Here is a 22,559-nt window from a genome sequence, read left to right as displayed (position 1 = left end):
TCTGCAGTGTTCCCCCACCTCTGCATTGTTCGATCATCTCTGCAGTGTTCCCTCCACCTCTGCAGTGTTCGATCCATCTCTGCAGTGTTCCCTCCACCTCTGCATTGTTCGATCCATCTCTGCAGTGTTCCCCCTACCTCTGCATTGTTCGATCCATCTCTGCAGTGTTCCCTCCACCTCTGCATTGTTCGATCCATCTCTGCAGTGTTCCCTCCACCTCTGCATTGTTCGATCCATCTCTGCAGCGTTCCCTCCACCTCTGCATTGTTCGATCCATCTCTGCAGTGTTCCCTCCACCTCTGCATTGTTCGATCCATCTCTGCAGTGTTCCCCCCTACCTCTGCATTGTTCGATCATCTCTGCAGTGTTCCCTCCACCTCTGCAGTGTTCTTTCCACCTCTACCCTGTTCTCTGCACCTCCGCAGTGTTTGGTCTATCTCTGCAGTGTTCCCTCCACCTCTGCAGTGTTCTCTCCACCTCCGTAGTGTTCTCTGCACCTCTGCAGTGTCCGATCCTTATCTGCAGTGCCGATCCATCTGTGCGGTGGGACTTTCACTTCTTTATGTTGCCTCCACCCCTGCCATATCCCCTTCACCTTTGTAGTGTACCCTCGTCCCATATAGTGTTTATTACACATCTTCTTGGTTACTCCAAGTTCTTGAGTTTCCCTCCAGATAAGCAGTCTTTGTTTCACATGTGAAGTGCCACCATCTTTTTGTCGTGTTCTTTCTACTTCTGCAGTGTTATTTCCATATTTGCAGTTTCCTCCGTCTCTTCTTTTTTCTATTCATGTTTCTGCTATTCTTCTTCTATTAATGTTTACACTACCACACTCCGCCTGCAGATGCACCTGTACTAGTCTAATAAGCCCCTCCATCTTCCAATGCTTATCTCCACATGCGTTGTGCATTAATTTCAATTACGTTACCTCTTCGCCGACGCCTCCAGCTCTAGCCAGACTGAGAGCTCCCTGCACTGCTGTCGTGCAGGGCCTTTGGTTAATGACTACAGCCAGTCACGACTCGCCGCCAGCTTGGAAGAGCCTTGTGGTGAAGTCCCGACCCCTCTTTACAGCCTTGAATACGAGAAATCTCTCAGGAAAAATTAAAGCTGGCTCTTCTTGACACATATATAGTGTTCAATATTTCATATTTAATTAGGGTGACCAGATTTTGAGAAGCAAAAACCGGGACAGGCCAGCCATAGATGTAGGACTAAATGGTGCCAATGACCACTGAATATTTGGCCTGTCCCCATTGTGTGTGTGTGTGAAGTCTGAAATTAGCGTCATTTATCTTTTTTTCTTTCAGGCATGGCAGGAAGAAGCCAGAAGTAAATGTAGCCTTGTAGATGTGTGTAGGCTACCTTTACAAAACATTAGTCTTGGCAGGCAAGACCTTCCCCCTAAGCGCCCCCACCTCCCCCTCCCCTAATTTGCCTCCTCTCTGCAGTGTGTATGTAGCTGACCTCCTCGTGTGCTTTCTGAATCAAAAAGATAAATTACATGAGGTATTTTACTTGTCAGAGGAGCTGAGCACATGTTACAGTTCTGTTTTGTAGGATGAGCTGACGCTTGTGCAGAAAACCTGAATATCTAATTGAAATTAAGTAAAGTGTCTAAACACCGGGACAGTCAACCAAAAACCGGGACTGTCCGGGGAGATCCAGGATGTCTGGTCACCCTATATTTAATAGCAGTGGAGAGCCACTATAGCTCAAGCCTTAGAAGCCTGGCTGTCGCTGAGATCGAGGTCCTCTTGGACCTTCGACCCCAGATGGAGCCCAGAGTTTGTGTGGTTTCTATCTACCACCCACGCGCTAACCTTGTACACCGAGAATTAAAGGCAAATCAGTGGCCTCTGATGAAGAGGTGCTGGAACAAAGTTCAGAGTGTGGGTGCTGCCATCAATTTGTGTGACTGGAGTCACAGAAAGGTGAAGAATTCAAGAGTCAGTTTAGAAACAAGCGTAGCAATTGAGCCACACCCCTTCAGCAGGACAGTGGTATGGGTGTGGTATTTTGCTGGTGGTGCAATTTGGAGGACTTATTTATTGCTAAAACGTCATGTGGCAGCACACAGTCATTTACAGACAGCACATTTTCCATTGAAAGGGCTACTAAGCCAGCGCCATATTTATCAATATTTCATGCAACACAACACAGCAAGGTACCTTGCTGAACTGTGCTGTGTGAAAGGGAGAGGCCAGGAATGTGCCATATATATCAAGATATGACACATTCCATCTCTCTGCCAGGGCTGGTGCATCAACTGCTGTCTTACGCCAACGCAGGCACCCTTGCACCATGGTGCAGGATTGTTTTTGTGCAGGCAGGCTCACCTTCTTGCACAAAAACTATCCTCTAAGGCTTTTCCTTCTTTCTTTTTGGGCTGCATAATGCAGCTCACATAGAAAGAGGAAAAAACAAGTAGAAAAATATGCCTCCACAGGTAAGGTGTATCATCCTGACACATTCCCAGGTCTACCAGTATTGGTAAATGTGGGAATGCTTCAGAATTCATGGATGGGAGCGTGGGAACATCCACACTCCAACCATGGAATGCCTCCCTGGGGCAGAGTAACACAATGCAGCGACTTCCACTGTCTTGAGTTACTCCATATTTGCCAAGCCGCACAGGGCCCCACAAGGTGGCCTTGCATGGCCTGGTAAATCTCATTATAGGTTTTCTGTCGACCTGTGCCCTCTTGCGTGGTGCAAGGATGAGGCAAAACCCTTCACAAATATGCCACAAATATTCAAGGGCATGCAGTTTTACTGATAAAACGATAATGCACACAAAAGATAATGTGTAGAAATTGGGTTCCACAATATTTATCATTTGCGTATCACCAAGTAATAGGCCTTGATTTGTTTTGATCATATTAAAAGCAATATTTCAACCATGCTTCAGAATTACAAAAAGGGTGCTTCATTTGTGCTTTCCGAACTGATAAAATATTTTAAATACTTTGTACAGTTTATATACAAGTATTTACATTTTGTTGTATGTTTCAAAAAAATTGACATACTGCAGTCTTTCCTTTCACACTCCCTGTGCACCAGCAACATTATCTCAAAGTTCACTTCACAAAATGCTCACATTTTATAGTCAGATAAAGTAAAGAAATAACTAATCTCATTTTAACAGAATAAGGAGCAATTTGACAAAGACATATCCTCACATATGACTCTGTCTTTGACCCCACAGCAAATGTGACATTGTGAAACCAAAATGTAAAGGCTTTTTTATTGCTCAGTCACCGTCTGAACTCCAGCATGGTTATTCTGGGAATGCTGCAATACCCTTGGAATCCATTGCCTATGCATTGACGCAACAAAAAAAAACGAGCTTGAAAGGGACATCCATCTAGCGGTTGAATTGCTCAAAGTGAAACTAGAAAACCAGGGATTGATTCCAGCTTCCACTCTGAATCAAATTGCGTAATTCTAGACAGGGGTGTAACCAGGCGTGGCCTGTGCAGGTAAGAGCATTGGTGTGGGGGGGGTGGGTGGGAGTTGACAGACAACAAGAAAAACGTAAATAAAAAAATGTGTTTTTTTAATTTTTTTTATTTGCGTATCCCTCTTTGCCCTCTGTTGACTCCCCCCCACTACTCCTACCTGCACATGCCACCAGGGCGGGCTTTAGTGCTGGAGGCGCCCGGTGTGAGAATAATTTTTGGTGCACCCACAGGCCGTGACAGCCTCCTCGATTCTCTCTCTCTCCCTCCAGGCATAAGATCCCCTCATCTCTCCAATGATAAGTTAATGCTAAACAAGCAAACACAAGGAGATGATGGACGGAGCACTGAAACTTTTCAGACACTCACCCCAAGTCACAGATCTGGGTTGAATCCATCATCATTCTTTAGCTCACTTCGCCACCTCAGTTCAGTCCCAGCTATGTGCAAATCAGTCTTGACCCTGTGCCTCATGGGAACAGTCCAGACCTGGCCTGGCAGTTTTGGCTGGACTGTTCCCATGAGGCACAGGGCCAAGACTGATTTACATATGGCTGCGTCCAAACTGGGGTGGCTTAGCGAGCAGAAGAATGATGATGGATTAAACCCAGATCTGTGACGGGGGTGAGTGTCTGAAAAGTTTCAGCACTTCGTCCATCATCTTATTGTGTTTGCCAAATTAGTGCCCACCTCCCATGAGGTCGGCGCCCCCTCCACAGGTCAGCGCCCAGTGCGTCCACACCACACCTGGGTTTAACGCAGATCCTTGCAGCCCCTTAGGCAGAGGGCTGCCTCCACCCCATTCAGGGAGCCCTCCCAACCGTTCAAGAGGCCCAACTCAGCCCATGGCCAATGAATATCTGTTAGATATAGGAGGCTCAGGTTTCCCTCATCACATTCTGCAGGGAGCCCCATCATTTAGCCCTACACCAATGCCCTAGGCAAACATTGATTTTCACCAAGCTTCCTTTTTCCTTATTACTAAATATGCAAACAACTTGAAATAGGTAAGATCTGTAAGTGCGCTGCACAAAAAACTCCTATGTTTGTTGCTCAATGTATAATAAGAATCTAGGCCACAAGTAGAGTGCACATGACAACTGACTTGATGTCTTAGTTCACTAATGATAATACGATTGTTGGCAAGGCAGGGTGGCATAAATGTTTCCAAGTTCATGTTTAAGAGCTATTTCTTTTTATAAATGTCTCTTAATGGAGTGCTATTATCTGATATAATAGGGTGAAACACTCGCTGCATGTTAAATAAATACACTTTTTTGTATTTTGAAGATACTTCCTCTTATTCTTCATAATGTGTGCTGCATGATCTACCTGACAATTATTTTCAAGGCATCTGCATGAGCTTGTAGAGTCAAGTCAGATCCCTGCTTCATCCCTACTTCGGCTCTACCTGTACATTTGTTGGCTCGCCTGCCTCTAATCTAAACACATCTGCACCATGAACAGGAGGTGAATACCTTGATCCCAGAACTGGGAGGGTTGCGAAATTCATTGCTGGTGTGTACATATGAAGCCAGTTACACTTGTCAGGCTCATGAGACATCCTCAACTTGCAGAATTCATCCCATGACACCCTCTTATTACAGGTTTAGGACTGGTACTTGCCCATGAATATCAGGTTAATTCAGCGCTATCTGCTGCATGACTATTGTCAAAAAGGGCTGGCACTTTTTCAAATTTGGGAGGATTCAGGGAAGAGTATAACACAACACTTCCATGAACCCAACTCCATTTTACCCAGTGTCTATTTTGCCAGAGAAACTGAACTATCAATACATTTCCAGATATTCTGATAGAATAGTGTCATTCTTTCAGGGATTCTCAGTCTACCCCTCCCAATGCACCATCTTCTCAGACTCGCTTCTGTATGTAGCACAACTGCCAGTGTGCTGAAGAGGCTCTCTCAATGCTGGTCCTGTACTTGGGGGCCAGTGGTGGGCCAAGTGTAATTAAGTGCCTACAGCTTCATTTCGTGGTTGATGGTGTTGTAACTTTGGTATAAAAACAGAAGTCACATCTTTCTACCCCAGCAATCCACCGCCCTTTTAGTCCCATCAACCATCGTTAGCTTTCCTCCACTTTATCAAGAGAGAAGCAGAAGTTGATAGGACCATTAGTGGAGCCTCCACCCGATCTGCAATTTAGTGTGCCATGTGTTTGTGTTGACATTTTTGGAAATGAAGTCCACACCTCTAAAAGAAAGGCTGCCTTGCAATGCATGGCCGTCTTTGCCAGTTAGTGCTTCCAAGAGGGCCTGGGGGGATGGAGGAAAACCTGTAATACAACCCAAACACTTGACATGTGGTTACTATCAATTTAACCCCACTTACCAGTCAGTTCTCAGTGCCCACAAATATATTGGGTAATTTCAGCGTGCAGAAAGGTCACAGTGGAATTTTTGTCCTGAAATATTTTCCCCAACATGGCTCTTCCTGTAGAGGCAGTCACATTGAGGATGGGAGGTGAAATGTGCAAATTTGCTAACGTCAGATCTTAGACTTCTGCAGTCTGTTACAGTATATTATTGGTTAGGCTGCTTATCTATCACATGCATTTGTAAGACTCAGAATAACTTCTGACAATATAATAGCATGGCAGCTTTCCCTTTGGGTCTGCCATGGCACATATGGACATTTACAGCTATAGGCTCAAGAGCATTTCATAGGGCAAGTCCACTGTATGAGGCATGGCTACATGATGAACAGTTTGACCAACTCTCAAACAGCAAGGCCTACCCCCAACATGTTCAAGAAATATACTCAAAACCCTGATCATTCACTCAGCCTGCAACAGTATGGAGTTCAAGTTACAAATTAATGTGTGTTTATGAGTAGTGCTGGTCTCTGCAATCAACACACAGAAGAGCAGTTGCTTATTCGTAATGAACCGAACCTTGAAGCTCTCTTCAATTCAGGCAAAAACTGAAGATGCACCTCTTCAAGAACACTACCTCTGACACAACCTTTTCTATCCCTAACCTCCCACTCTCAATGTGTCTTGCAAGGCTTTCTGCCTCCTGTTCAGTGCTCTGTTGCTCTCTGGTTACAGTTGTGCAATACAAATACCAACACATGCATAAATGTATAGATATAGATGATTTTTTATTGAGTGCCAGTGATTGCTTCCCTTTACGGGTTCTAGCAAGATTTAGCCCTATATCTTCTGATCACATCCAGAGCTGCCACTAAAAGCATGACATTATTAGATACACTTCCAATGTTGTTACATGGTTGTCAGAGAAACAGAGAGCATGGACAATATGGACTCCATATCTAAGATGTATAGGTATGCTTATCAATGAGTATACCCAGATCAGAGACTGAAAGCAACTTTACAGTCCTTTGCTGCACTTTCCAGTGTAATAGGCTAACTATTATCTCATATCAGTTTTTTTATAGAAGGGCGCCATCTTATCTCTCTCTTCATCCAAAATCCAGGCTTCTATTATTTATAGCTGTAATCAATTTTGATCCAAATTTTCCTGTGTAAAGTCTTTCTTGTACTTATTTCATACTACATTTTTCATTTTTCAGTTTCCAAACATTTCTTATGGCAGAGTCTGCCAAAGGCTACAAATAATAGAAGCCTGGATTTTTGATTAACAAAGAAATAAGATTTTGCCCTCCTATAGAAAAACATTGTGGTTTTATATTGAGTTTTATGGGCAGTCATATTGAGAATCGATTGAGATTTTGACCTGTGCAGTCTAAAAATCACAACTGCCACGTTTTAATGTTGTATTACCTCCTTTATCTACTCTCCAAAAACGGTATCCTATGCATGATTTTGATGGAAAAATGTGTTTGCCCACTTCCTGGCTCTTACATCAATCCTCTACTGACAATTCAATTATGGTTATAACGTACAAGCCACTCTACACATGCACACACACAATCTAACATTACAAAACAATATATGTGCTGCTACAATCTCAGCTCAAGCAGCTCTCACCCAGCTCATCCACATTCCTTTGTTTCCCACAGAACCAGTTCAGGCATCATCAGTCCCTTATCAACCACACAGGATGAACCACAAGTCTACACTCTTCATGTTTCTGCAGCCTTCCTTTCCCCTCCATGGCAGTATGGTTCTAGATCCAGGTGTTCACCAAAGCGATGATCAGGAATTGCTGCATCTTCAACTGTAACATTCCAATTTGTTTTCTTCCCTAAAGACAATAATCCTTCCATTGCCCCTGCCTCACAAACATGGAAATATGTTTACCAGCGACCCCCATTAAACAAAGCTATCACTCCTTCACTCTATCCCCAGAAATAATATCCTGACACCCGCCTCAATGCATATGTGAACTGATTTGTTGTATGTGTATGTGTTTTCTAGGAGGATCAAGACAAACTACTTCATAGTGTCACTCGCATTCGCTGACCTACTGGTGTCTGTGGTGGTGATGCCTTTTGCAGCCATCGAGCTGGTTGAGGAGAAATGGGTCTACGGGGAAATGTTCTGCCTGGTCCGAACCTCTCTTGATGTCCTGCTGACAACCGCGTCTATTCTACATCTGTGCTGCATCTCACTGGACAGGTGAGGGCATGAGCATCCACAACCCTTCCAACTATGAAATACCATAAACTCTTTTGGGAAAGGTAATGTTTCTATTTAGATTGATGAAACAATGAGTAGGGGCTATCCTAATGGCTCTTGGGATTACTTTCAGTTACTCTATCCAAACCTCCACTAGTACAGATCTTTCCCTACTCACGTTTGGTATTTTAGATATTTAAAACTCTGGCTGATAAATATTGCACAACTTGTACATTTTTAAAGAAAATTATATTTTAAAGAATACACTTATTTAAGGATTAATGGAAAGATGATGCATGGGATGTATAACAAAATGTGTGAACAGGAGTGGATCACAAACATGTAATACGTTTGTAATAGACTATGTTGTAGTTTAATACCAAATAAATATCTAGATTGAAAAATACAAATGAGACCAAATCACACATAGCATGCTCTCCATTCAGCTGTATGTTGATAGACATACAGGCGAGGGATAATTTGGATTAAATCCTATGTGGTGTGATCACTGGTTCTTGTTGTGCTTATGTCTGCTGCCAATATTACTAGTAGATTCCTATAGGTCACCAATGCTGCTGATTATACACATATTTGCGTGCAAATGCTTTTATACAATCTGTAACCAATGTAAAATATTGCAGGTTGAAGTGTGCATAACATTTAGTTGATCAACATTCTGATTGTGTCTTGAGCAATTGAGTCTCGCCATTGATCACTGCTATGTATGGAATGGACCACTATTTATGAACTCTGGTTTATGATACATCTGCTGAGGACAGCAGTCAATTGGAAGGGGTCAGCTTCTCACTGCTTTACTTCAATGTGACAGCAACATTGGTTCTTTCAGGGTCAACTTATTAATACTGTCAAGCATTGAGACCACATAAATTCTGGCCTTCAGGAGTTAGACAGTAGAGCAAATAAACCATTGAAAACACACCCGCTAATTTATCTCTGCTTAATTTGAAGAACATATATACACATTAATCAATTGAGGTGCTACAATGTTGAATCAGTGGCAGTGGGGTGCTTGTGTGATAATGTGTAGCAATGTAGGGCAAAAACAATTTGGGGCTTTATATTTTTTATGATGAGCTGAAGATGAGTTGTTGCTAGTCCTTGTTCAACTGACTCCTCATTTTGATGGATTTTGACCAACACTGAAATATTTGTTGATGTTTTGACACCTCCCAGGTGAGTTTTAGGTGTCACCATCAAGACAGCTAAAATAGAAGTGGTAGCAAAGGTGTCAATAAATGCACAGGATGTTTGCTAGAAATGTAGGGATTGATTTGGTGAACTGCAAGACTTCAACCGGGGTTTTGGGGGAATGGTGTAGGAAACTTTGGTCCTATGAATTGCTGCCATTGATTTGAGGAAAATGGTAACATGATGCGCGACCTCGATCATCAGGTTTGGTGTAATATGTAGTGATGGGACAGCTTATTAATCACTAACTGGCTTGGTTCAGTGAAGTTAAGGTGCCCCCCTTTGACTTTACAAAAGGCCAAAGAACTATGCAAACACGAATACCATCTGGTCAGTAATGAATCTAATTGATATTCTTTAGATAAAACACTTGATGTGTATTTTTTCATCAGTGCTGTGCTTCTTACTTTTAAAGATATGTAAAATATCTTACTCATAACATTGTATCCTGTAGGATCAATATTCCATAACTGAAAGAATTTAAAAAGAAAATTTGTTTTAATATTTTAAAAAAGTGCTTTTGCGGGAGCTCACGGACTCACCAGGATGGTTCTATCTTAATTTACACTCACTTACAAATCGTAGAGAATCCTTGTGGCTTTCGAGGGGTCGATGGACCTTTTCCACCGTAGACAAAATAAAGCTTTTCAAATCAATTCAAACATCAGTGACATTTAGAGTTTGCAATCAGTCAATGATGAGAGGATGTGAACGTTTCAACACCTTTATTTGTCTTAAGGTTAGAGTATCTAGGTCCCTTTATTCAGATTAGCACTTTACAGAAATATAACATAGAATTTGTTAAGAGTCAGCATTAGAAAATTATACACCTTGTTCCGTGAATAAACCCCGTAAACTAACTAAAGGATATATTCTAAATTGAACCCTTCAAGAATTCCTCTAGAAAGAGCGAATCAGAAAAGAATACCACATACAGAGTAGTTCTGGAAACTCAACCGAGTTCCCTTCAGCTGCAGTAACAACTATAAATAAGAATGTGATATTTGCAGTAGCATTAATCACCAAGAATCCAATAGTACTCACCTTAGAAGAATAGCTAAAGAAACCAACTCTCCATAAAGAAGAATTTCAGAATAAGGAGAGAGATCCAGCAGCGAGACCACGGGAATAGAGGTCTGAGTCTAAGTTGGAGAAATCAGTGAATTTCTGTCTAACTACCTAGGAACACTCATTATTACAGATTTATACTTTTATAACATTTCAGTAGGCGTCCTCTGTTGATATCCAATAGGAATAGTTCACAAGGTGGTGTCATCGGTCACACGATGCTCCTTCTTCTGATTTCCACAGTCTGTACCCTTGTTGCCATTAGTTGATACAATTTATTTAATACTTGTTACATGAAGGGAGGTTCTCATGAGGACCCTCTTCCTTAAGCTAAAGGATGCTCTATGAACTCGACGCATAAACAATAGCTAGTCATTAATATGAAAGCATCTATCAATGTTATTGGGAAACATCATTCATGAAGTTTTTAAGTAATCATTTTACATAAACGGTTTAAAGGCTCGTTGTATTCTAACACATGATCCAACATGGGGTGAGGAACTGAAGAAACACGATGTTACAGTCAGCTCATTTCTGAAATATGACACTAATGCTAAGCGGTTTTCTAAATCTCCTATTCAAGTAACCGTGAGCAAGAGCCAAGTGGGAAGACTTTTGGGCATGTTAATATACACGTTAAGAAATGGTTGCTTAGTGGAAAAAAACATTCTCTGAAAACGCACATTAATATACATATATTTAGTTACTGTCTTTTCACAGTTTAATTTACAAGTGTTCTAAATATTATGCATTTTTTTTTCGACGAATCATTTCCAACATTAACATTTTTACAAAATTTAAAAAGCATTCTAAGTGCAATTCTCGAGAGGTGAGTAAGTCGTTTTTTACGTTTGTGGTCATTTCTCCCACTTCTAATGTCTTCATCAGGGCTGACCCTTAGTTTCACTATCTCAACTTTAACTTGCAACTTTCTAATTTATGAGCTCAGTTGTTGTCCATTGGAATATTGCATTCTGTCTTAGTTTGTGTTTGTGTTTAAAATGGCTGGTAGCACTTCAAAAATGGATGTTTTTATACAGAATTGATATGATGCAAGAGACTACATTGGTTTACATGAACACATGAACAAACAATAGTGAAACATTTATGCATGGCTAGTTAAGCAGTGACAATGACAATGACAATGTAAGGATTAAGTGTCGAGTATATAATATATTTGCATCAAGTAACCTGGAATTTAGCAGAAAGTGATTGCTGGAAATGGAAAGCAGTTTTACCAGTTTGGATGTGTTGGGGCTCAAGAATCATCAAAATGAGTCTTACGTGCTGCCTTGAACGGAGAGCAGGATTTAGAGGATCCTTGCTCCTCAGTTTGGAGTGAGTTCCAGTGGAGGGACCCTAATGGGAAGAATAATCACGATCTGTCCCAATTGGTTTGCTGGTTCTTCTTCTAGGAAGCCCATGCTTTGCCGTTCATCTCCCTGAGGGTACAGGAGGCCAACTGGGAAGACCCTTGATAAGTACTTCCAAAGACTGGGTACAAGGGAAGCTGGATCCTAGGCACAAGAAATTACCCGGGCGGACACAACAAATTGTTTGTCCTCTTCTGCACTTCTTCCAAATTTAGTTGTATTCTGATGAGTTGGTGCTGGCAGCTTTTCTGAAAAGAGTCAGTAGCCAGAGACTGGTGATAACTCCTGCTTCAATTCTATGAACAATCTTAGAGCTAAAACAGCCTTTTCTCCAGCACATCCTATTGTTTTTCTGTAACTGGTGGTCTTTCAGGATGGCAAAACTCCAGTGGCAGTTTGTGGAGTTCGTAATCCATACCCTAGGGTTGCATTATTGAAATGAGGGAACTGCCCTTGAGAACCAATCCTGGTTGCTTGTCAGGCAAGGTCTCTTCCCGATGAGAAAAGAGGCAGGTTAGCTGGGAACCAATCTCCATCAAAGGATTTACCCACAGTAGGTCTCTGTTTACCATAAACTTGCGAAATGTCCAGGACCAAACTGGTCTTTGTGATGCCACATCCTGTTTCCGTGTATTGTCCTGTGCTGTATTCCAAGATATGTAGCAGTGGATAGCTTGTTATTAACTCTTTCCAGTCTTCCTTCAAATAAGCCTAGAGTATTGTTCTCTCCCAGGAAAGGTGGGTAACACCTCATCAAAGAACTAAATTGGTACACCGAAGAAAAGAGAGCCTCGTCAGAACCAAATTAATGTCTTTCCAAGGAATAGAAAATCAATTTTTAATAAAATAATATTTGTGTATTTTTTTAATCCACGATTAGCACAATTGATTTCATTTTTAATTACTAAAATGGTGTGTGAATGATTTCTGTAGCTATTTAGTAATCCAACATATGTAAATTATGATTTCTATTCATTAGTCGGCTTTTAATATGGGAAAGAGCTACCACTTCCAAATATAGTGAAAGAGCGCATGTTAAATGTTCGCACATTATAATCCCAGACCTTTGCTTACTTCAAAGCTCTAATTCCATGTAATTTAACTGAATTAGGTTTTGAAACATGTCCTTTGAAATGTGCTTGATGACGTTTTGCTCACAGTTACAGTGCTACGCACAAGGTCGTGCCTATAAAGTAACAGATGTGGGTGGTGTGAAGCTACACGACAGTCCACATGTGACTTTTACTATTTTTCCACAGGGCTTCTTTTTACACCAGTTACTTTTGCCAATATTAAATATGCCAGTTGGAGTTAGGCAATGTTTCACCATGGTTAATGGTCAGAGCACAAAATTGGGAACTGCTTGGCAGTTTCCTAGTTCCCAGTGTCAAACTAGGACAGTAAATCCTGCCTCATAAAAGGGAAATGTCTGGAGAGACCTTGAAAAAAAGGTGAATATCCCCACAGAGAGTTAAGATGAAAATAAATCAAGTGCTTAGCCAATCATGCAGAGAGGGTTATGTGTTGCAAGCATGGTGACTGCAGTTTATAGTAAATTGTTCAAAGGAAGGGGTACTGGTGGATCTTTTTTGTTGAGGTGAGGAATTTCAGTACATGTGATTGCACCGTTTCTCAGCGTGGAGGGCGTAGAAACCAGATTGAAGAGAATTGTGATGGCTAAATTTTGAGTTGATTGACCACTAAATGCTCAAACGTTTTTGTTAAGAATGGGAACTGAGTGACAGACTGGTTTTTATAGAGTGAGGAGATGGCAGCAGTTTATTTTTTGTTTTTTTTTGTTCTCCGAAATTATAAAACGTTGGTCTATTTATTGAGAAATATGGAAACCCCACTCAAATAATAAATACTATCCTTTTTAGGGTGAACCACAAAAGACACTAGTAAGTACGTAATTTTATATACATACTGGCATATGCATCAACAATGCCATTTGCGATTCCTTATTAGCGAAAAATGAGGATTCGCTAATAACGAATAGCAAAAGCCTATGCATGTAGAAATCGCTAAAAAATAGCGATTTCTAAACATTCTTGCGACTCGCAAATTGCGAGTCGCAATTAAGGAATACCTCTCCATTCATTCCTATGGGCCTAGAGGCCCATAGGAATGAATTGGAAGACATTCTCAATTTGCGATTCTCAATTAGAGAATCGCAAATTGAGAATGCAATTTCAAGGGTGCCAGGATGTCAAAAGGATACCCTGTTGCACCCCTGACATCTGCACATGAGTACATCTTGTACACACACATGCCCCAAGGGCACGTGTGTGTGTAAAATGGAACTTTAAAAAATGCATTCTAGTGCATTTTTCAAAGTTTTTGCAAATTACCATGAAGCTCAACTTCATGGTAATTTGCTCCCCCTATTAGCGAAACTACTCGTTTTTTTAACTTTAATGCATTGCATTTAAAGAACCTCAATTTGCGATTCCTTAAATGCAATGGCAATTTAAGTAATCGCAATTTAGAAATTACTGAAATTGCGATTTTTGCATTTGGGATGATGCATCCCAAATGCAAAAAAATACCAGTCGCAAAGGGGCAGATTCTGAGAATCTGCCTGTTTGCAACCGGTTTTTGCTTTGATGCATGTGGGGCATAGTTAATTAAAACCAGTTCAGTACAGAAATCATAAGAATTCATAATAGTGCATGGTTAAATTGAATAAAAACTAGATAAATAAAACAACTTTGCATCAATTAGGATTACTTTAAAACATATTTAAAACGCTGACCAGTCTGCTAAAAAAGCATATGTGTAAACAATGCAATTATTTGAGCCAGATGTACCGTATTATCAGTATTCCAACTGTCCTTCTGGTGATGGGCCATTAATCACCTGGGAGAATGGTACAGAATGTGCAAAGTGCAGCGCTTCTACTGAGAAGAGGACAATCCTCAGTGTCAGCAGTGTCCTTGAGAAGGACGATACTTGTGGGCCAAGTTCATAAAGTGCAAAGTGCAGTGCATCTATTTGCGATAAACTTCAGTGTCAGTGCTTGCCCATAAGAGCAAAGCATATGGACCTGATATCAGAGGAACATGGGAGAATGAGGATGCTGTGCTTCGGCTGGTCAATTTCATTATGGCATCTGGTGCACGGGCAACAGTGTGCAGACTGGTTTGTGCCATTTTCTTTTCCACCAACGCAAGAAAATGTACTAGCCAGTGGTTTAACTGCAGGTCCCCAAGCTTTAAGCAGGACAGTACTACCTGTCTACGGGCATGAATTTCTCTTTAGTTAACCCCTTCCGTGCTCCTGTCGGCCATTGGCTGTCGTAAGCACTACCTGGCTGGTGCTGCGAACGGCCGACGCGGCCCCGCCCGCTCCTCAGAACGCCCGTACTGCGCCAAAATAACAGCCGCGGTAAACGGGTTAAAATGAGGTTTGAGCAGCCGAGACCTTTCCCTAGCAGCTTTTTGCAAATGCAAACCAATTGCGACAGTTCCTCCGTTCTTTTGCCCAATAAGTGGCAAGAGGATGAGATTGACTTCCTTTGCCAAGGTGGAAGAAATTGTAAAAAGTTGGCTTATTAATTGAGAAATATGTAAGCCCCACTGAAATAATAAATACCATCCTTTTCATGGTTAACCACAAAAGTCACTAACTAACCCTATGCTTAACCCTCTGGTAGCTTGTCACAAAAGCAGTCAGTTTTAACTAGAGGCAATGTGTAAAGTATTCATGCAGCACTCGAAAAGTAATAAAGTGACAACACAACACAAGACGTATCCAAACCTAACTTAGAAAAATAGAATTTGTTTCAATAAATAAAATGACATCAAAACAACAAAAATCCACTCTGTAGAACCAGAGTTATGAGTTTTTAGAGTACTAGGCGAAAATAGCACCAGAAAGCACAAAGTGCCACATGCAGATATCTGGTCACACAGGATGAGGTGAAAGTCACAATTTCAGGCTAACTGTGATGGAGTAAGGGTCGGATGCAGGGACCAGGGGCCATATGTACGACCCCTAGAATTAGGTATTCACAATTTGTGCACAATTGCGACTCTCAAATTGCGAGTCACTAAATCTAATGTACACAGAAAACTGGCCACTAAATTGTGAGTCACAAATGACTCACATGGCTATTAACACAATTTGCGAGTTAGTAACCGGTCTATATAGTACCAGCAAATAGCAATTTGCGGTTGAAAATAGTGACAGAAATTTCAAAAATAGCAGAAACACTATCAGGGACAGCAGAAGGATCTCAGAACAAGAAGTGGTTTCCCTGGAGGATCCTGATCAGAAGGCAGAGCACATGATAAGGTGCAGCAGCACAGACCAACACTGCAGGCAGGCTCGAAACATGCTACCAAAATGGCTAGCATGCAGAGTGAGAAGGCAGCAAGGGAGCGTTGCTACAAGCTGAAATTTTCAGAGAGGGAGCTGGACAACCTCATTGAAGAATAATGCAACAATCATGAGCAGCTTTTTTGATATGCATCTCAGAATGTCCCTGAGTCTCAGAAGCAAAGAATTTGAAGGGAGATCCAGCTGGGCATCAGTGCTCTGGGTGTGGCTGACAGGTCCATTGTTGAAATTAAAAAAAGGTGTTGCGACCTGCCCAGGAGAAGGACCTGTGGGGGAAAGATACATGTATCAGAATGGTCAACCCATAATTTCTACGTGGTAGGGAGGTGGTTGAGGGGTCTGAAGGTCAAGTGCCCAGAGGGGCCGTATGACTGCTCCTCACCACCATTCTTGCCCAGTCCCTCTGTAGCTTATCGATTTTGCTAGTGGGCATGTGCAATTTCTGTAGAATTTCAATGTGCATCTTCTGGTGACGGAGATAAGTGAGACTCTTTTTGCATTTGGCAAAGCTGGACAGGCACAAAGAGGTTGATCTTGGTGTGGTGGGGAGGATATTGTCAGAGGTCTGGAAGCGGTACCAGGCACAAGGTGAGGGAGTGGATATGCACCTTCTCGGGGATGGTCACCAAACAAGGGAAACCCTGTAGTAGTGTATCTATCCTTCCAAACAGGTATGGAAATAATGTGTTACCTTCTAATGTGGGTGGACAGGATGGTGAGGTAAGCGTGACCTTCATTAATGTGTACCAACATGTACATTAGAACCTTGCAAACTGTGATCTGTGGTACAAGCTCTGATATTCTGTTGGCAAGGGTCCCTGTCAGCCAGTGAAGTAACAGAGGTAATTGTTGGAGGCAGTCTAAGCAGGAGCTATTGACAAATAGTGATGGGGAGAAAGGTATAAACATCTGTCTTGTGTCTGGTGTATGACATATCTTGTGATAGCTCCTAACCGCCGCTTTGTCTCCTTGCCCGCCCACACCCCAATGGATAAGTAGCTTGCCACCGTAGAAGAGAGAAGAATAGGGCCAGCCAGCAAGCAGGGAGAGTCTCTGCATAATGTGAAAAGGCAATAAAAAAACAGCATCCTAAAAGAGCAGAATACTGGCAGATTCTTCTGTGGCAGCAATAGCCCAACCTTGAACTTATTTCAAAGGATATAGATCAGGTGCAGTTCCATCTGTCTCAGTGAAACAGCTCGGAGCAGATCCAAGGTTATCTGCACTATAAACACCTACTCATGTGCAGAGGTTAGTTCTCTGGAGGAGCAGCAGGAAGGTCCTTCACTAGAGTCCTGGATTTGTCTATGTTCTGTTCTTGGAACAGGGCGTCTATCATCTAACCCAGGCTCTCTCTGTCGGAACGTCTGTGCTGGGTTGATCAATGACTGGGTGTAGTATGTTTCCTTTTGTGAGGCTGGTGGGTGCAAGAGCCATCAGATGCCTGGGGTGGGAGAGTCATGGGCTGGGTGCAAGTCCATGGCATCTCCCAGGTTGTCCAAGTAGGCAGAGAGCAGTCCTAGCTTGTCAAATTCTGAGGTGCGGCTGTGTACTGATATGATCATCACTGCTGGATCAATAGCCCAAATTTGATCCCTTGCTTCCATAGAAGAGGGTGAATGGACAGATTTTTTTTCATTTGATCACCGTGTTGTGAGAGAAGCCCACCATACCATGTATTGCTTGCCCTTCATATTGAAATGGACCTCCACTCCTTATCGCTGCCTGCGAGGTAGCTTTAGTATGCTGGTGGTGTAGAAGACACACTATGGTTGCTCTGGAGACATTGACTTGATGTGTCAATCCTTTTTTCAGCTTGAGTGCTCTATGAAAGGTCAGGTAAAGCAAGGGAATGTATGACGGTTTTCCGTAAGCCGGAATCATTCTTTGCCTTCACAGCGCAGTCATTAGAACAAAAGGGTCTTTAGTATACATATGTTCTGCATGTGAATCGTTAAAATGACTTGCCTTAGGGGGGGTGCTGGATTTTGGAATTAGTTAATTTACTATTCCAACTCCAGTCAGCGCAACAGTAGGGAAGGTGTTAGAGTTTAGATCCAACACCATTCTACCAATGTGCCCCCTAAAGCAAGTCGTTATAACGACTTGCATGCTGAACAAATGCATACTTAAGACACATTCGTTCTATTGCAGGTGCTGTGACGGCACAGTGGGATTCCGGCTTCGTTTAATGGATGTTTCCCAAAGCAAGGAAAGTAAAAGGCTATTTAGGAATCTGAGCATCTCATCCTTTTTCATGTCCTCTGGTGCCCCATTCAGGTGAATATTGTCTCTCCACAAGCGGTCTTCTAAGTATAAAACTTTCCTCTACAGTCTCTGAATGTCGGTCCACCAGTCTGGCTGCGGATTGTAAAATCTTTTGAGGTCATCCACCCACTTTTTCTTCGAGTGAAGGTGCAAGTGTATGTGCGACAGATCGATCCTTAGAGATTTTATGTCAGCTGCCATGTCTGTGATGTTGTAGTCAAGGGCAGTTATTTTAGAGTTCACGATAGTAACCTCTTCGAGAATAGCTGCTAAGGTACTTTCAGCAATGGAGTGAGTTTTGGCGGGCGTGTGCGAAGACACTCCAGATAAGACGTCTGCAAATTACAGTTTGTGGGTCACCTTCAAACCCGAAGTGGATGACGAATTTAGGAGGCGGGTTACCCCATAGTCACGAGAGGGCCCACTCAAGTAGTGCTGGTGGTTATACTCCCTGGCCCTTGATAGGGGGTCTGTGAGTACTAGGGCATCGTTTATGAAGGGTGCCCGTCAACCGCTGTCCATGGCCGCGGGCAGCAGTAGCATATTCTGGGGTACGGCCAGCTATCACCAGTGTGGCTTAGTACAATCTTCAGAGATGGTGAGGACTGAGCCACTCTTGTGCACACAGCGGAGAAGAGTCCCCTTTCGGGCCTCCAGATCAGAAGAGCTGGACCCAGCCGAAAGCTTCCAGGTCCTAGGTGTATGGCCTGACAGCAGAGGTGTTTTCCAGCAATCAGACCCACGCGTTAGTTAGTGGAGGTAGCATAGTTGCACATATGGGCCTTGCTGACCTCTGCGAGAGAAGCCCCCAGGTTCTGGGAGCCATAGGGAATATCTAAGAGGGGCTGGCAGGAAGATGGGAGGCATGTTGTTGTTGCCGAAGAAAGTCATCAGGTTGGCTGTGGCCAGCAGAGGCTAAGCATTCCACACACACCAGCAGTCCTTGTATGTTCAGGGACCTCCTTAAGTTACTTTTTACTCCGGGTGCTCAGGAAGTGGATCTCACTAAACCAGGTCGGGTAACTCCGCTCTGCCAGTGGAGTTTATGGAGTTTTGCCTACTCCGCGCTCCGTTGAGAATGTGGAGTTCAGGCAAAACTCAGACTCCGTGGCGGAGCGGAGTTATTCGGCCCCTGCACCCTCCCTAATTTAAGTATAAGAAAAAAAGGCACTTACCTTCTGTGGCTGACTCCTCCTTGCCATGGTCTCTCTCCTTCTTCGTCCTCACTGTCCTCGTCCATGGAAACCCCTATGTTGTATGTAGGGTGGAGGGGAGCGGAGCGGAGTTCCAAGGAGTTTTTTTTCAACTCTGTGGAACTCCTCGTAGTGGCACTACACCAGCTCCGCCCGGGGTTAGATCTCTCCATTGCTGCTCTGGTCACGAAAGGGCCCATGCCGTCTCAGGCCTTTGTCTTTAAGGAGAAGGTGGGAGAAGGATCGGTAGGCACTGCATGGGTATCACTGTGTACAGGCTATCACTAAACTGCTCAGCTGGGTATACCCTCATCCACATGCTGAGGCAGTCGGACCACCTTGTCCATTCTCAGATGTTTGTCTCGAAAAATCCTGGGTGCCGGAACCCTTTCCCTGTGCTGCCATTTCAAATCCTGATGTAGGTCAGCCCTCCCCACCTGGAGTTTTGTTTTGAGGAAAGGGGAGTACTCTATGACACCAGTCAAGGTTCAGGACCTGAGGAGCATGTCTTGGGGATCTGGTCTCATTCCAGCAGACTAGTAGTGGTCTAAACTGAGCAATGAAGACTGAGCAAAAAGACAGAAGCAAGATACTATGTGTCGGAATAGCTATGTGTGTGAAAAAAAGGAAATGAATCCCATCAGCCCACCCAAATGGCGGAGCCTCATCATCTGGGATTGTAGCAGGTCATGGTCTAGATAAGGAGACACACCTGATGATAATGTGTGTATTTCTCCACTTCTCCAAGGCCTCCAGCGATGGATCCGACCCCAAATGTTATGTGTGGGTAAGATGGTGTGGAAAAAATTAAATTGCAGTGAAAAAAGATTGTAAACAAAAATCAAAAAGTGCTATTTAAAATTGGCTACCATAATATCAAGGGAAACTTTACTGGGGATGAATCATGGTGTCAAGATTAAAAAGAAGTGTATGACAGTCTGAAATAATGACTGTCCAAACTCGGTGGTGTGGTGGTCAACATGTTTCTGCCATGCAGGGGCATCTCCTATACCAGGCTTTCATCAGCACCATGAAAATACACTACTGCAATAACGTACAAGAAATCAAAATTAATTAATGTTACCACAAAATACTGGATACTCTACCATCCGCGAACTACCTTCTGCGTCGGTATTTCCAGAGTTTCTAAGGGATCCGACACATACACCGCGTGCTAACTGTCAAATATTTTAGAATTTATCAAGTTGCTTCTAAGTCAACCTTCACAGAGATAGTGCTAGAAAAAGGATTGTTTAAATTTTTATTTTTCTCACCCAAATATTCTTGGGAGTAAACCTCACCTCTCCTGGCCACCGCTCAGGAAATAGAGGCCCCGCTCTGTAGTAATAGAAAGTATTTATTCACATATATGTGGGGTTTCCTGTTAAAGTAAAACCCAACTTGTAAGTATCTATTACATGTGCTCTCCTTAAGAAAGCACTCAAAAACGTTGGTATTAAGACACTTAGAGATAGAAATGGCTCAAATTACCATGGGCTGTCAAAAAAACGTGAAATTAAATGTTGTTAATAAAAACACAGAGTTGTGGTGTACTAAGTACAGTTCTTGTAAGTGTTTCTGATATTAAAACTATGTAACATGGACCAGTAAATGGCTAAAAGTTGAAAAAGCACTGCTTAGAGAAGTCCCAGCACATCCCATACATTCAACTTATACATTCAACTTTTTCTTAAGATACAAATGTTGTTAAGGGCCTTACTGAATAAAGCAGAGTTCTGTCAAAACATGCACAAGACAGGAGCAGCGAAAGACGCCCTCCTGCACCTCACCTGTCCGTCGGTACCTCTGGCTTCGTCCTAAGCCAAGGGGGGAGGTACCGACGTGACAGTGCTCTGCTCCTAATAAGCCGGTTCATAACCAATAGTAGGAGCGCCGTATGTCACACGGCCCGCAGACATGATTGGAAGCAGTAGCTAGACTTGCCGTTTCATAAGGGGCACGTGGATTGGTGCAGCTCGCCAAAGGGAGCTGCTGATTTGCCCTCTCACGGCCAATGGTGATCCTGAACTGAAAGAGAGGGTCTAAGTGAAGTTCGGTCAAAAGATGGCGTAATTACAGTATGTTTCTAAACTTTGCTGGCATGCTGATCATTTTACTACAAAAACCACTGTGTTCTGATACCGTAATACTGGGGAGAACGGGAATATTATCCCACAGCTCGGTCGCGTTCTAAAGACCGATCATAATTGATTGGTAGAACCAGCGGCCAATAGAACAAAGCAAAACAGGTCACGTGGGACCCTTTTAGTGACGTAGTGATCAAAAATAAATAAACAGACCACCTCCGTGTCTCTATAATAATTAGAAATATTTCGTGCGGCCAAGTTATGAGCAAACTGGTCACTCGCTGAGAGGACCACATCGTTCAGCTCAAAGAAAAATTACACTGGCAGCGTGCTCAGACCTGCGGTATTGGTCTCAAACTGAAAGCCGAACTTATGTAAATGAGTTAGCACAGCACCCAAAGGACACAGAACATGTGGGGAATTTTCCCATATGTCAAACAGCCTATTGTTGAATAGGGGTATCCCAAACCCGGAGTTCTCAGATCTCTTAATGGATCTAGATGGATCACTGACATAATATCGACGCCAAAAATATCGAGATACCAAAATATCGAGGTTAAAATATCGAGGGACAAAATATCGACTGCCTATCTTCAAACAGGTAAGTACTAAAATATCGACTCCAAAATATCGACTTACAAAAACGTAGACTGTCAAAATATCGATTTTTTTAAATGTCTTAAAATTAAGTTAAAAATAATATATATAAATATATTTCATATAAACTTAGAAATAATTATTAAATAAATGTAATATTAATAAATAATTAATATAAATTAAAAAATTATATCACCAAAAAGAATACATATATATATATATATATATATATATATATATATATATATATATATATATAAACATATTATTAAATAAACATATTAATATAATATAATTTAATTTAATTTCATTTCATTAAATTAATTTAATTTAAATTTAATTTTACTTTATTTTTACACTGTACCCCTGTACCCCAAAAACCCAAAACTGACCCTGAAC

General features: G+C 42.3%; 1 protein-coding gene across 1 annotated transcript in view; it reads left to right on the top strand.

Annotated features, from left to right (window-relative positions):
• HTR4 (5-hydroxytryptamine receptor 4) overlaps window positions 1–22,559 on the top strand; it is a 569,808-nt gene that overhangs the window by 293,708 nt on the left and 253,541 nt on the right. The window contains exon 3 of the mRNA XM_078652966.1: window positions 7,824–8,024. Within this exon, the coding sequence (XP_078509092.1) occupies window positions 7,824–8,024 (201 nt within the window). The remainder of the gene's footprint in view (window positions 1–7,823; window positions 8,025–22,559) is intronic.

Source organism: Lissotriton helveticus, chromosome 7 (assembly GCF_964261635.1).
Source record: "Lissotriton helveticus chromosome 7, aLisHel1.1, whole genome shotgun sequence".
Classification (NCBI taxonomy): domain Eukaryota; kingdom Metazoa; phylum Chordata; class Amphibia; order Caudata; family Salamandridae; genus Lissotriton; species Lissotriton helveticus.
The sequence above is the reverse complement of the archived record's forward strand: the minus strand, read 5'-3'. Positions and strand labels throughout refer to the sequence as shown.